The 14,249-nt window shown below is 48.0% G+C and overlaps 1 protein-coding gene across 1 annotated transcript in view; it reads right to left on the bottom strand.

The window, feature by feature from the left end:
* Positions 1 to 765: 765 nt before the first annotated feature.
* The window catches only part of KDM2A (lysine demethylase 2A), a 93,264-nt gene continuing 79,780 nt past the window's right edge, over positions 766 to 14,249 (bottom strand). Inside the window, exons 13-21 of the mRNA XM_081152994.1 lie at positions 12,313 to 12,396; positions 10,739 to 11,008; positions 10,090 to 10,221; positions 8,591 to 8,680; positions 6,243 to 6,955; positions 4,192 to 4,355; positions 3,454 to 3,612; positions 2,672 to 2,887; positions 766 to 2,245 (exon numbers count right to left, since the gene is read on the bottom strand). Of these exons, the coding sequence (XP_081009120.1) occupies positions 2,064 to 2,245; positions 2,672 to 2,887; positions 3,454 to 3,612; positions 4,192 to 4,355; positions 6,243 to 6,955; positions 8,591 to 8,680; positions 10,090 to 10,221; positions 10,739 to 11,008; positions 12,313 to 12,396 (2,010 nt within the window). The 3' untranslated portion in view covers positions 766 to 2,063. The remainder of the gene's footprint in view (positions 2,246 to 2,671; positions 2,888 to 3,453; positions 3,613 to 4,191; positions 4,356 to 6,242; positions 6,956 to 8,590; positions 8,681 to 10,089; positions 10,222 to 10,738; positions 11,009 to 12,312; positions 12,397 to 14,249) is intronic.

Here is a 14,249-nt window from a genome sequence, read left to right as displayed (position 1 = left end):
CAGAGGCACTCTCCCGGCACAATCCCTGCTCTGAAGGGGTCTCTCCACCTCCCCTTTTATAAAAAGACAACACAAAACAATCTTTTCAGTATTTTCCACAGGAGCAACCAAAAAAAGGCAGGAAGCTTCCAATTATAGATCATTAACAATATTAATAAGGTTTTTGCTCAATACCCAGGGTTCTTTACAGAGAAGTTCCCCTAACTGAGGCACTCTGGAATAAGTCACTGGCGTTTCCTCAAAGTTTCAGTCCCGGGTCACTGGGCCTGGAGACCAATGGAAGGGGCAGAGGGTCACAGGAGCAGACTGCTGCTTTTAAGGTGCAGCTAAGAGAATCAGCAGATTGGAAGAAACAGACACAATGCCTTCCCCTCCTACCAGGACCCAATTTTCTCTTAGGATGCCAGTCAATGCCAGGGTCAAAGCTGGGCTAGATGGCAAAGAGGGGCCCCTCTGCCTCTATTGCTTTGGAAGTGGCGAGGGTGCTCTCCTCGGGGCGCCTGGGCTCCTTGCCCTCCCCTGTAGAGCTTCAGGAGAAGAGCCTGAGACTGAGCTGCAGGAAAGGGGCCAGGGAGGGGTGGGGCTGGAGGACGAGGCGGCAGGGCAGGGTTGTGCTATCACTGTCCTTCCGGAGGGAGAGCAGAGTGCAAATGAGTCTATCACTTCTAAGCTCTTGCCACAGGCTGCTGCTATTGAGCATCTCCTCACACATTTCAATATTGACCCAAAAGAAATTCCGACCTTTCTTCTTTTTTTTTTTTTTTTAAAGTGCAAAAAGCTCTCTGCTGCCCTAGAGAGAGGATCTTTGGACAGGCCGTTCAATGCAAAGAAAAAGGGGGCAGCTGATGGGGCTTGACACAGGGTGGTAAAGTGGGAGACACCATGCTCCCCCCTTCCCTCCCCACACACACGCGTAATACACTCAGCCACACACACAGAGGCACATGCACACCCCCTTCCAGGGCTGCAGGCAGAGGGCAGGTGACTGGCTTCAAAGCAGGAACTCCCTCTTCCCCCAAATGGTGCCAGATCAGCGAGCCACTGGTACTGAACACAGGTATGGGCTCTGGGGGATACACTACACTGGAGGCCTGGTACCTGCTGGGAGGCAGGTGGGGTCTTGGCCCAGGTCTCTGCCCCCCCCCGCCCCCGTTGGGGGAGATAGGCTGCTCCCTCTGAGGACACGCATCCTGGGAAAGCCCTATTCAGGTAGGAATAAAGATGTGGAAAAGGGCAGTGGGAGGTTAAAGAGGGAGTGGGAACAAGGAGATGGTGCCTGTCTCAGAATCTGCTTAGGAAGCAATAAAATAGGGGTGTCTCTGGGATACAGTTCCAGCTCCTCTGAAGAGCCTCAACCCCAATAAGTGCAACAAGGACCTCAGGACCTCACAGAGACTAGCGGGACATCTAGGGTGGGGTAGCCTCATTATGTGAACTACCACGGTGCATCGGACAGGATCAAGCTAACAAGTGGAGAGGGGAGAACACAGACACGGATGAGGTCTTAAACACCTCAACAGCACCAGTGTGATCTGTATGGGTCTGGCATTCCTGGGGCTGCTGGCCCCTCCTGCATTAGCCGGGAGAGTGTGACGGAGGAGAGACACTGGGCACCACAAAGAGAACCTGGCCACGGAAACAGGGCCGCTTTCCGCCCTGGGAGTTTTCTCAGAACCAGGCACTGGTGGGGACCATGGATGGGGAGGAAGGCCCCAGTGCCTATTGCAGACAGTTGCACAGACAACCCAAACTTAGAACCTGGCCTCCTGGCAGGTAGGTGGCGAGCGTGCGGGCGAGCAGGCACCTCGATAGCACACAGCCTATGCTTTCCCCTTGGATCAATTTGCTACTCCCTTTTCCTTAGGAGGGAGAGGAGCAGGCAGGTAAGCCTGGTGTCTACCACACTCTCTGCCCCTCCTGTAAGGGAAGGGCTCAAGGGACAGGAGAGCAGAGAGGGAGTGTGACGTTGGCTTCAGAGCCTGTGCAGGGTCGGGGAGAGAAGCTCTCCTGGCTGGGGAGTCAGGGGAAGATCGGTTTCCTGTTCAGTCTGGGCCAGGTGTGTCTTAGCTGATCTTCTGTATCAGCTTCTCGTCAGACAGGCAGTAGAGACTGTTGATGGACAAGTCTGAGATGAAGTGCTCGCAGGCTTTTCGAGTGATCTGCTTGCATCCTCGAAGGTCGATCAAGGTGACATTGGCGATGCGCCGTAGGTAGATCAGGGTCTGGTCTGTCAACTTATTGCAACCTGCGGGGAAAGTGACCACGAGGACAATGCTATGTGTACAGTCATAGAAGCTTGCCTCTGTAGCTCAATTCCCTAGCTCTTTTCCTCAAAATGCTAAACCAAAGCCCTCTTTGTCCCATTACTACCTGGCTCAGCACTCTGGCCTCTGAAGGCCCCCTGCCACCTCGCTCCCTGCACGCAAGGCTGACCAAACTGCAGCTGAGTGGTGGCCATGCTCTTAGGCACCTGACAATCACTCCAGGCCTTGGTCCCCCATCAGTTGAAAAAGGGACAGAAATCCATCTCCTTGTCCAGATGTGAGGAAACAAGTTAACAGTTCAGTCAACAGACCCAAGTTCTTTCAGTTCTACTGGCCAAACTCCGGGGAGGGCTGGAACCCTAGGAGGCATGGGGCACTGTTTGCCACGAAACACTGCAGCAGCATACCTGCCATATTGAGCTCTGTGAGGGAGTAACGAGTGGAAGACCCGACAGCAGTGAGTAGATTGGAGGACTGATCTGTCAGGTGGCTGCAGTGACTGAGGTCGAGCCGAGACAGGAGGGGCATGTGACGAATGATGAGGCGAAGCGTGGCATCAGTGATGTCAAGGCCTGCGAGCCGGAAGTCAGTCATGTTCCGGAGCTTGCTGCGATTGTCCTGACCTGGGCAAGCAAGAAAAAAGCCTAGATCAAAACTCTTAACTTTATTCTAGCTCCAAAACTGCAAGCAGCCTCGGCTCTCACTGGCCAGGCCCCCTTGCAGGGGTTAAGCACAACTGCCCACACCAGGCCTGCCTTCAGAGAGCAGTGTGTGGGGGTAGTCTCTAGGAAACCAGACGTTTTTTCTTCCCAGCTGCTGCAGTATGCCTCATACAGCAAGAGAGTATGCGCGGAATGCCGCTACTCTTCCCATACTCCTACACTTTTCTAGGCCATCACATGCAAACAGCCCTTAATGATCCACCTCAACCAGGAAGCCTTCCCAGGTTCCTTAGGCTTTATACTCTCTGGACCCCAAATGCCACTGGCCCACAAAATGGACTTACTCCTTTGTTTGTAGGCAGTTATTTGGTTGTAAACTGTTAACCGGTACTTGTACACACTCCATCATGCTGTTCTCAAACTGCACAGCGTCATTTCTGAGACTTTTGCTTTTGAGGATTGAAAGACAAAGCTACACACAAAGTATGTTGAAGGACGAGCACAGAGAAGTCAGGCACAGAGCATACCTGGTTTATCAGCCGGTGGAGTCAGCAAGTCCCGAATTTGAGGGTCCTTGATTCCTACTGCCCACCGAAGATCAAGGGTCCTGAGAAGGGGGCAGCTGGAGGTGCTGAGGGCAGAGACTGCAGACCAGGAACAGCCGGCTAGGAGGAGGTCTTTCAGTCCTGCAACGGAAGGAAATAGATATGCAATAATAAATACTCTATCGGCACATCCAAAGCCTTAACGAGCAGCTGATCTAAGGGAAATGGATTCCCAGTCTAATGGGAAAGAGGGACTATGTCCTTATCTTATTCTAGTAATCTAGCTCAAAGATTCCCATGAGCATTATCCTATATTAAATCTTCCAGCTTTGGTGGTAAAACCAATTCCTTAGTTCCTACCAGAGCAATGCAGATGTGACTTCCTGTCTTTCTAAGACTTCAAAATGCTAAAAGGAACAGGCCTTACAAGGGGTTGATCAAAGCAACATCTTACTCAAACCCCTTCTTCAGTAGCCATGGAGAAGACCCGCAGGCTGGCAGCAGCACGGAATCCCCTTCTTTTCCTCGTCTGGTGCAGTGATTGGTTGGCCAGCTGAGTGGTGCCTTGGGGACTGGCAGTTAAGGTGGCCCCAGGTAAATCTCTTGCTAAGCAGAAAGGCAACTATGGTATGGGCTCTTGCCCTAAAACACTGCTGCCAACGAAGCAGCTTTCCCTGCCTGTTCCCAAGGCCCTGGAAGGACAGTTGCAGGGCTGCTCACCTGGCAGCCTATTGACGAGCCATGTTAGTTGTTTTTTAGAGATGTTGGTCCAACTGAGGTCGAGGCTAACTGGCTGCCTCTTGATGATGCCACTGAGAGCCTGGGGTACAATAGCCTTACACCTACTCAAGTCAATTTTTGTCCAAAGTCTCTTGTCGCAGCACCTGTGACAGAAGGAAAGAGAAGTAGCTGTGAATAACCAGATATCCCTTGTTAGAGGAACTCCCATCACAGGCTGCTGGAGGCTTCTGGAAAAAGCAGAGCACCTGGAGGGTCACTCTCCCTGGGTTTTTCTAAAGGCGTATAAGGATCACGCCTGTTGTTTTTCTGCCTTCAAGAAGAAGGCTTGTCCTCTATGGCAATCCTACAAGGTTAAGTGGTGGGTAACCTGACCAGTTCACCTTGATTTACTCTGGATGGGCTGAGAACACAGCACAATTGTTAGGGACACACAGCAAACAATAACCCCTCATTTGCATTAAAATGGGATGGCTCCTACCAAAGTGCACAGAAGGGAGCATTACAAAATTTCTTGACTTCTTAATGCCTGAAGCTAGGCTTGCCTCCATTCTCTCCCTTGTCAGTCACTCCCAGCAGCCTAGAAATAGATGCAGGTTGCTACTTGGCACATCCACGGTTCATCCTGCCTTAAGCTCTAAAGAGTCCACTACTGTATCAAGCCAAAAGCGGCTTTTTATGACCAGGCCTGAAGTCCTTTCCCACCCTGAGTTTCTGCCTCAGTGCTACTTCTACATTTTCTAGCCAGTCCAGGCCAGAACTGAAAGGGAGAGGCCTGCCTTTCCACTGCAACCTACAAGTCCATAGGCCACAAGTAATGCTACCACATGCAGGCTTCTGTTTAATATTTTAGTGCCTGCTCCCCCAGCCCAGCTCAGAGTCTGGCTGGCAGGAGAAGGGGAGACGACACATAATGGGAGTCTTATGTGGTTCAGCCTGGAAACCGAGGGACAGAGCCAGGCAGGCCCGCTAGCCCTACAAAGAGAAATATTAGGAGAATTTGGGTAGCTCACATACTAATTCAGATTGGGAAATAAACTCGTGTTTGTGAAGAATGGGGTCTTTATTTCAAGACTGAAAAAATTTCGCCACTGGGACATGGAACTTCTATGGCAGAAACAAGCAGCTTACCATATAGTGGATCTCAGACTTTGGCGTGTATCAGAAGCCCTGGAGAATTTGTTAAGAACAGATTGCCTGGCCCTGCCCCCAGAGGTTGTCAGGAGGTCTGAGACAAGCCCGAGAACCTGCATTTCTAACAAGGTCCCAGGTGATGCCACTGGTCTGGGCATCACCTTTGAGACCTATTGTAAATAGGATCTGACCCAGATATAAAAGGTATGCCCTAGGGTCCAGGAGCTTAAGGAAAATCAGTGCCCTATGGAAATCTTTGTTCATTATCACTAGGGATCCGCCCCCCCCAATGTTTAACTTGAGAAGAAACTGTTGGTGTCATTAGGGACAGCTAAATCTTAGGAAGCTTCAAAACTGAACCCTGTTTGCTGGAGAAAGCAATTCTGGTCCAGGTTTGGGGAATAAGAATTAAAACTAAAAAATTTTGAGAACCTTCAAATTGTTTGAAAAGCACGTCCACCTCTCCCATTAGATGAAGAGGTAACTGAGGCAGGGACTACTGGACATCATCTGTCTCCAGCAACAGGAGAGTCAGTCTCCTTTTTCATCACAGGCTCTCAACAAATGAGTGACAAGTTTCACTGACTTTCAGACAATCTCATGACTGAAGTTTTTGCATGAACTATACAAATCCATCCCCCAAACCAGTTTCCTATGCCCAATAAAGAGAGACAAAGTATGGAGCAGGGAGAGGGGGCAAAGGGCCAAATTTCCCTTGTGAAACTTGCAGGCACAAGTGGCCACATCTTTAACAGGACCCCAGTCTGGGGAACAGGCTGGGTTGATTCAATCCTTTAGGACCTGACAAGCCTCCAGATGCCAAGACGCATGCTTGTCTCATATGAAAAACCTGCCACCTACTCCCATACCCCTACTCCTGCCCCTGCATCCCTGCTCACCATTTATACCACGTCTTGCACACTCGCATACATTCACAAAGTTCTCTGCGGCTGAGGTAGCGGAAGACAGACATCCAGACCTCCCGCTGCATCCAGCTTTCGTCTCCATCCTGAGCCCAACTGCCCCGGCCATTCAGCCTGGCCGCACCCCCCTCCTCTGCACTGTCATCTTCCTCCTCCTCCTCCTCCTCGTCCTCCTCCTCTCCCCCCAGCCCCTCCTCATCCCCACGCTGGGGGGTTCGGGCTGGGCAGTGCTGCACTAGCACACGGGGGGAATGGCGAAGGTTGGCAGAGGAGGCCGTGATGGCCTGCAGCTTGGGCACAATGGATGTCCCGTGGAGCTCTTTGGTGGGCCTCTGCAGCGTGACAGTGAGGTACGATCCCCGGATCTTGGCTTTCTCAACTTCAGACAGCTCCTTTTTGCCGCTGGGGTTGTTCTCCTTTTCCCGTACCATGGTGCGCTCTGTGGCCTGCAGCCGCAGCAACTGCCGCCGTTTGAAGCGCTCATCGCGGCTGGCACTGTGGTGGTCGCTGGGGCCAGCCCCAGGGGATGACCGAGTCACCATACCCCGGGGGGAAACCGGGTCATGAATGAGCTGAAGCATGGAGGTGGGTGAGTGAGGCGGGGGCGTGAGGGGCTCGTCGCAGCTCCGCAGGGGCCGCAGGACTTTGGCTTGCACGGCTTCTTCATCACTCTCTTCCATCTTCCGCTTCTGTAAAACAGGTCCAAAAAAGCCACATCAGTGCCTCCCTGTTGTTAGGGGACCTGAGAGAAGACAGGTCACTGCTTTTCTATGGAGAAAAGCATCAAGAGATGCCTGTGATAGAAGAAAGAGATGCTAGTGGTGAAGAGGCCTCCATACATCAGTCAGATTAGGATGCAGAACCCGAGAGCAGTAAATACCATAGGCCTTCAGTTCGTGTCTGAGCTCGCCTCTCTACTGGGCCGCTTCTTTCACTCAGCCCACCACCCGATTCCTAGAGACTAACCTCATCCTATGCCACTTCTGTTCCCCAGTAGATTGTCCCTTCCTGGAGTCCACCTTGGGTATGTTGCAATGAAGCCTAATTAACGTGTCCCACCAAGTTTCATAGTAGTAGTTGATTTTCGTGAAGGAGGCAACATTTTCTGTCCCTCAGAATAACCCTCCCTTTTATTTACCCTTACATTCTCAACGCACTACGGTTGGAAGAGAATGACCATCTTTTGGATGTTGGCTTTTACAATGCATTACAAGATAAAACTAAAATACAACACCTGCTGACATCAGTCTGCTACAGGAGGGAAGCCAGCGCCGACCACTACAGTGAAGACAAATGTAAAATCTGCTGGTGTAAGAACTTGCTCCTAGCCCTGGCTGGGTAGCTCAGTTGGTGAGAGCGTCATACCCACGCACCAAGGTTGCAAGTTCAATCCCAGGTCAGGGCACATACAAGAATTAACGAATGAATGCATAAACAAGTGGAACAACAAATGGATGTTACTCTTTCTCATCAATAAATAAAATTAACAAAACAAAAACCCTTGCTCCTAGTATAAGAACTTGCAGTAAGGAGAACTCTAGCACTAGTCAACTCTAAAAATCTTTGTCCTCAAAGATATTTAGATTAAAAACTTAACTCACTGCCCAGGGGGAAAGAAATAGAAAGAAGACAAGGACACTTGTCCCTACTCCTGCACAGTGCACCTGGAGACCACCAGAGCCTGGATGACTGACACTAGGCCAGCTTCCTCCTCTGCATGCACCCTAACAGGTCTTGTCTTGCCCGCCCCAGTAACCAGAGTCCTTTTGGCCCTTTGACATTACTGGCGACCACTGGGCCAGCAACCACAGCTGCTCAAGGCCAAGGTCATGGGACTGGTTTTCTCCAGGGGAGGGGCCTCTGCAGGACACATTTGGGCCTATGGGCAGGCTTTCTGTGAAGCGCAAAGGTGAAAATGGCAAAAATGTGAACCTGCCTAACTGGAAACTCCAGCACACCGCTGTATTTACCAGCTGCCCCAATCACTGCCTCCCCTCAAAAGCTTCACTCCACAGGAGCAACCCTGCTCACCTCATTTTCCTTCTCAAACAGCCCAACTGTGGTTTGGTTTTTTTAGGGCCCCAGAGTATATAAGGACCTCAGCCATTTGCAGACCCCAAGTGGAACAATGTTCAATAACACAAAAACCAAACATTAAAAACTCAAAACGAAAGAAAAAAACAACCAAAGGAAAAATATAAAAATATTCCTGGGTCAGGAAAGCCATGTGAGTAAGCTCGAAAGGCAAATCATATAGCAAGCTACCTCCTAAGCTTGACGATTCCTTTCTTCTCACAATGGAAATATGGATCAAGTTCCCTTACCTGGGCTTTCTCTGAGCTGTCCTCCTGGTAGCACTTCGGACACTCCCAGCAATTTGGCAATTCCTCATTAAGCAACCCCTCTCCATCCATCTATAGGTAGACAAGGATGTTAAAAATTTGTCTCATTAACCAGCCCCCCCAAACAACCCTGTCTCTTAAGCCTCCTTTATTAGACAATAATCGCCATGGTTGGGAAGAACCGGGAAGAGTTACCCATTCCTTAATACATTGGTCCATACAAGAGAAAAAACAAGTGCTATTTACTCTCACTTTAGCTAATGGGAAACTGGCTACCCTCACTCTTGGTTACCTAATCAGAGTTAGGCTCCGTGAGGAAATTCCTAAGAGTCTGGGGTCTTTTCTCCTGACACATATACTTCAGAAGTTCTCATGCCACTTTGCAAAAGGAGCTGAATACACAGGAATGGTGCCAGCCCTAATCTTGACAGTGGGGCATAGTTATGACTATGTGGGTTCAGAGACCAGGGACCTAGTCTCTGTGACTCAGTGTTCTCAATGTAAAGTGGGGATAAATACCAATACCCATCTGTGGTGAAGATTAAGTGAATTATGTATTGTGTGAGGTGTTTAGAAAAATGTCCAGCATATAATAAGTGCTTCGTATTAACCATTACCATTATCAGGGAGATAATACCCTATTTTATCAATTTTAGGGTGCATATTTTTCACATTTGAATCTTTCTGAAATTGCGCTGCTTCTCACAATTAACAGTGTCTTATAATCATTGTCATCCAGTTGGTCATGACAAAGTTGACATCTCTGGGAAGACCAGAGAGTACCAGTACCAATGCCTTTTAGATTTAAAGAAATATGAAGAGATGGGGTAGACCCAACGTCATAGGGTTCTTAAAGATTAAACAAGGGAATGCATGGACACCAGCAGCTCTCTGCCTCAGCTGCACATGAGAATGATGTAGGAGCTTTTGAACACACCTCAGCCCAGGGTCCAGGCTAGAAGAGTTGATCCTATCTCTGACATTGGGGTCTCAACTTCCTTATAACTTTTTTAAAAGCTCCTCAGATGTGCAGAGCCTGCTACAGACTAAGCATTCATTATATGTTAGCTAATATTACTTCTCTCACTGTCTTTCAGGAACTAATACCCAGAGATAGGATGCAGTATGCAGCAGAGATGATTACAGCCATGAAGCATTCCAAAATAGACTGGCAGTACCATGATGGCCTGGAGACTCCACACACATTCTTTACAGGCCAGAATGTAAGCTCCATGAGGGCAGAAACCTGGACTTTTTTGGTGTACTGGTCTATCCTCAAGGCCTAGCACAGTGCCTGACACACACTATAGACATTTGGATCAGGGCAGATGTTACATCACTATATGACCAACAGCTGATGGCCCACAGAACAGATGCTGGCAGTCTCTTGTGACATATATCCAAGTCTCCTCTGCTCCATTCAGTATCTTTAGACACTCTATCCGCTGAGACCTCAGGGGCTTCTTAGGCCTCTAACTCACCTGGAGGCAGCCAGGATGTACAATCTCATTGCAGATACAGCATTCCATGAGTTTCTTCTCAAAGTCCTGTGTCTCCTCATTTTGATCCACTTCTCCACAGAGGGAGCACGTGACTGAGTGAGGCAGTCTGGGCTATAAGACAACAAAGATAGAAACCAAGAAAAGAGCAGACTTAGATCCTTATAATTTCAGCTTCCCTTTAACTGAGATGGGTGATTTGGTTCCTATAATTCTCTAGTAAACATGTAGGGAGCATGGAGACCGGTAGAAAAGTGGCTGAGGAAGAAGATAGGGAAAATCAACTAGCTAGAGACCAACAGAGATCAGTTTATTTTCAGTCAGCCTGTCCTTGGTCTCGAGGTCCTTTCTTTCCACTTAAAGAGAGAGGGGACAGATAGCAGTGATTTGCCCTTCAAATGCTGGTCTCTCATTTGAAAATTGGGTAAGGCCGGATGATTATACTAGCTAATTTTTAGTACTAGATATGTTCCTTTACAACCCAGGGAGAAAAGGGACAAAACAAAGCTAAAAAGAGAGACTAACTTTTTCTTTCCAACTCTGAAGTCTCTATAACTTTATATAATGTGTATTTCAGTCCCCTTGGCACCACCACCCCTCCCCCAAATTCTTTACCCAGCAGATCACTCACTGCCAAGCACTGCCGGAGGACACAGGACTGCTTCATGCGACCAGGCCCTCCAAACTTCTTCATGTCCCTGCAATAGTGGCAAACACCACACTCTCCTTGCACACAGGCTTTGCACTTTCGACATCGTACTCGTCTCCGCCTGGCTCCAGACACTATGGGGGATGCAGCAGCTGGCCTCACAGGTGTTAACCGTGGAGCTGGTTTCATAGTGTGAGGCTTTGTGATGGGGATGGTAGGAACCCGCACCTTTGGCCGGGTAGGGAATTTAAGCTGGAAGAGAAAGCAGTGAGGTCAAATATATCAGGTAACTTTAAGGACTGGAGAAGGTAGAAGATTACATGACCTGGCAAACTATGGCCCATGGGCAAATCTGCCTGCTGCCTATTTTTCTGTAAATTAGTTTGACTGAAACAACCATGCTCATTTGCTTATGTATTGTCCATGGCTGCTTTTATGTGCCCTGGCAGAATTGAGAAGTTTTGACAGAGACTATATGGCCTGAGAAACCTAAAATATTTATTATCTTCATTATCTACATATTATACCTTTACAGAAAAAGATTGCTAATTCCTTCAGGTTATTCCTTCAGCCACATCCCTCTCACTCTGCTGAGCTTTCTAGGTACTAGTCACTCCAGGGGCCCTCCAACATTTCCTTATCCTGAGTATCATTACTCAGAACATACTCCTAAAGGAGGCAGTAAACTACTTGAGGGTGAGACGTGTCTTGTTCATTTCTGTATTACTCTGAGTCCAAGCTCAAACATACAGCCTGGTACACAGCAGACACTCCAATAATCCAGATATGACTAAATTGTTTTGAGGCAATCCCATGTGGCCAAGCAGAGGCCAAAGGGGACCCCTGAGTCTAGGAAGGAGGAGGCAGTTCTTTAAAGACATCTTTCAGCTACACATCTTTGTATTCTGCCTAAACACTCCTGAAATGTGATGGCCCGGCAATTTCAGCTGGGGAACACCAAAGAAGGGCCTAATTTATCTGCCATCAGGACTCACCATCAGGATCAGAATGCTATCACTTACTTTTATTCAATAACATTGACAAAGGGCGATATGGGGGGAAAATTATAAAGGACCTAACTGAAGAATCATAAAAATTCATAACTGACAATTTATTAGCTAATGGGTAATTCCTTTCTTCTCTTTTCAGTTTGATAATGAAAAGTTCAAATTAAGGGAAAACTCTGAGAATGTGGTCTCAATCCAACATAGAAACACTCTGGCCTTTTAAATATATATGTAATTATTTTAACTAGTTTTAAATCATTCTGTGAAAATAACTGTATCACTGGGCCAGAGGATAGGAACTGACCCATCTGGTGAACAAATGCATACCTTGGCATCTGAACCTGGAGACAGGTCTTCTAGTTTGATGTTTTGTTAAGAGACTCACCTCCAAAGATAGCCAATTACCCTGATCTGAGGAATGACTTTCTGTCCCTTTATATTAATGCACCAAAAGCTATCTGCTTCTAGTGTGCTTTTTCTTCCTGGAATGATAACTGTCAGACAGCTAAATGCTTTAGAACCTGAAGGTCAAGAAGAATAGTTTCTTACCTTATCCCTTTTTGGCCACTGAACTATAGGGACTCCAGTGAGGGCTAACTTAGGATCGCTGTTGGCAAGCTCCTCCAGCAGAACCTAAGGGTAGGATAGGAGAAAAGAGGGGGGAAAAGCAAGGCACAGTGAACAAAGAGCCAATCACTCCCAACGGCATCCAGACTTAGCCTCAGTCCCCACAAGCACCAAGGGGAAGGCCAGGGAAACAGCTGGCTCTATTTTCACTTCATATAGACTCACTGCAAAACATGTAAATTGAAACGAAAGAGGAAACTTACCAACTAGTGCAGTACTGTCAAGACTTTGAATTTACCTTTGCTCCCAACCTGGTACTTGTGTATGCACTGTACTGTTGACACTTTCGCTGAAGCAACTCGCTACCAAGGCGACAAGTGTTACTTGTCACACAGTTCTACACATGACAATAAAACTTTACTTCGCCCCTTTACTTTTCTATACCAGTTAATGAATGCTACCTGGTAGTAAGTACTGCCTTCATTTTGCAGATGTCAGCAAATAGGCAAAAAAAAAAAAAAGATTGGCTAATACTGAATAAATAATACGAACAACAGAGTCTTAATGTCTGGTTCATCCCAGGGCTCTGCTCTTCTAAAGCTGATTACAGAAATCTCAATCTCAAATCTCTCTCTTACACACATACACACACACAGTCAATTATTTGCCTTTATTCCTATAAACAGGGCAGGAACAATCTTAGGGGCAATAATTCTCTCATGGCTTTAACCAATCTAGTTTGAATGACTTAAGGAATAATACCACAGTAAGAAACTGCCACTTAAATGGATCACTCTGATTGTCATTTTGAAACAAACCTTTTAAGTTTTAGATAGAAATTTCTGAATTCCAAACCTAGCAGAATGAAATCCTTCTTCCTCTGACCCCGTGAGCCTTAAAGTAATGACATAGCAAAAGAACACAAATCCAGAAGACAAGTCACACGATTCCTTAGGTAAGTATAGAATATTAACTGTTTCAGAGAAAACTAAACTTTGATCCTGGACAAGTCAGCATGCTGGGCCCTCTTCAATAATCACTCCCACGATCCTGTGGGCTCTAGAGACCAGGACTTTTTGAAGCACGAGGCACTTCCCTACCAAACATTTTCCTCCTGAGCCTAAGGATCATGCTCCAAGTCCCAGAACTGGGACTCAGAAAGACCCTTTAACTCTCACCCATGAAGCGCTTCTCTAGGAAGATCCCCCTTTGCCAAGCCTCCAGATGCCTCTCACCCTCCCCCAAACTGATTTCATTTCCAGCAGTTTTATTTACTTTGAGTTGCTATGGCATCCTATCCTGGAGCCTCCTGTTAGCACCACGCTGCGTGGGGGTAAGGAGGCAGGGTGCGGTGCCTCGTGGGACAAGGCTCTGGTATGGGTTCTAGCCTCCCTAGGGTGAAAAATTCAGGTCCATTCAAAATGTGTGCTAGAGAATGCACAGCTCCCCTCCCCCACCTCGCACAGCCGAGGAGTAGGACTCTGCCCATTTCCTCTCCCAGAGAGCACAGAGCCGTCCACAAACAGGGACTTTCCACTTTCAGCAAAACAGACTGCAGAGAGAGATCTGCGATTGTTTAAGAGTAGAAAAGGAACCTAGCTGTTCACCAAAGCAATCTAGTGCTACCGGCAAGATTTTTGTGGGGAATAGGGTAGGTGGACAAACTGTGTGGGGGGGAAAGGGGACTGTTCACACCTACAGACTCAGTTCCTGGGGTCTGTGTGGGTGTGGAGGGAAATGCAGATTGCCTTCCAAGCCTTATTTTGCTGGGGCCATACCACCAAGCACGCCCTGTTTTCATCAAAAAAGGCAGACTCCCGCTGAGGCCCTTCAAGAAACCATATAAAGAAGCCACCAACCTTCACCAGAGGGGGTTTGGGACAGTGAGCGGGGGTGGAGCGCAGGAAGGCTAACGCCTA

The sequence above is a fragment of the Miniopterus schreibersii genome, assembly GCF_964146895.1.
Source record: "Miniopterus schreibersii genome assembly, chromosome: 12".
Lineage (NCBI taxonomy): Eukaryota > Metazoa > Chordata > Mammalia > Chiroptera > Miniopteridae > Miniopterus > Miniopterus schreibersii.
This window is presented reverse-complemented; position numbering and strand designations above follow the sequence as displayed.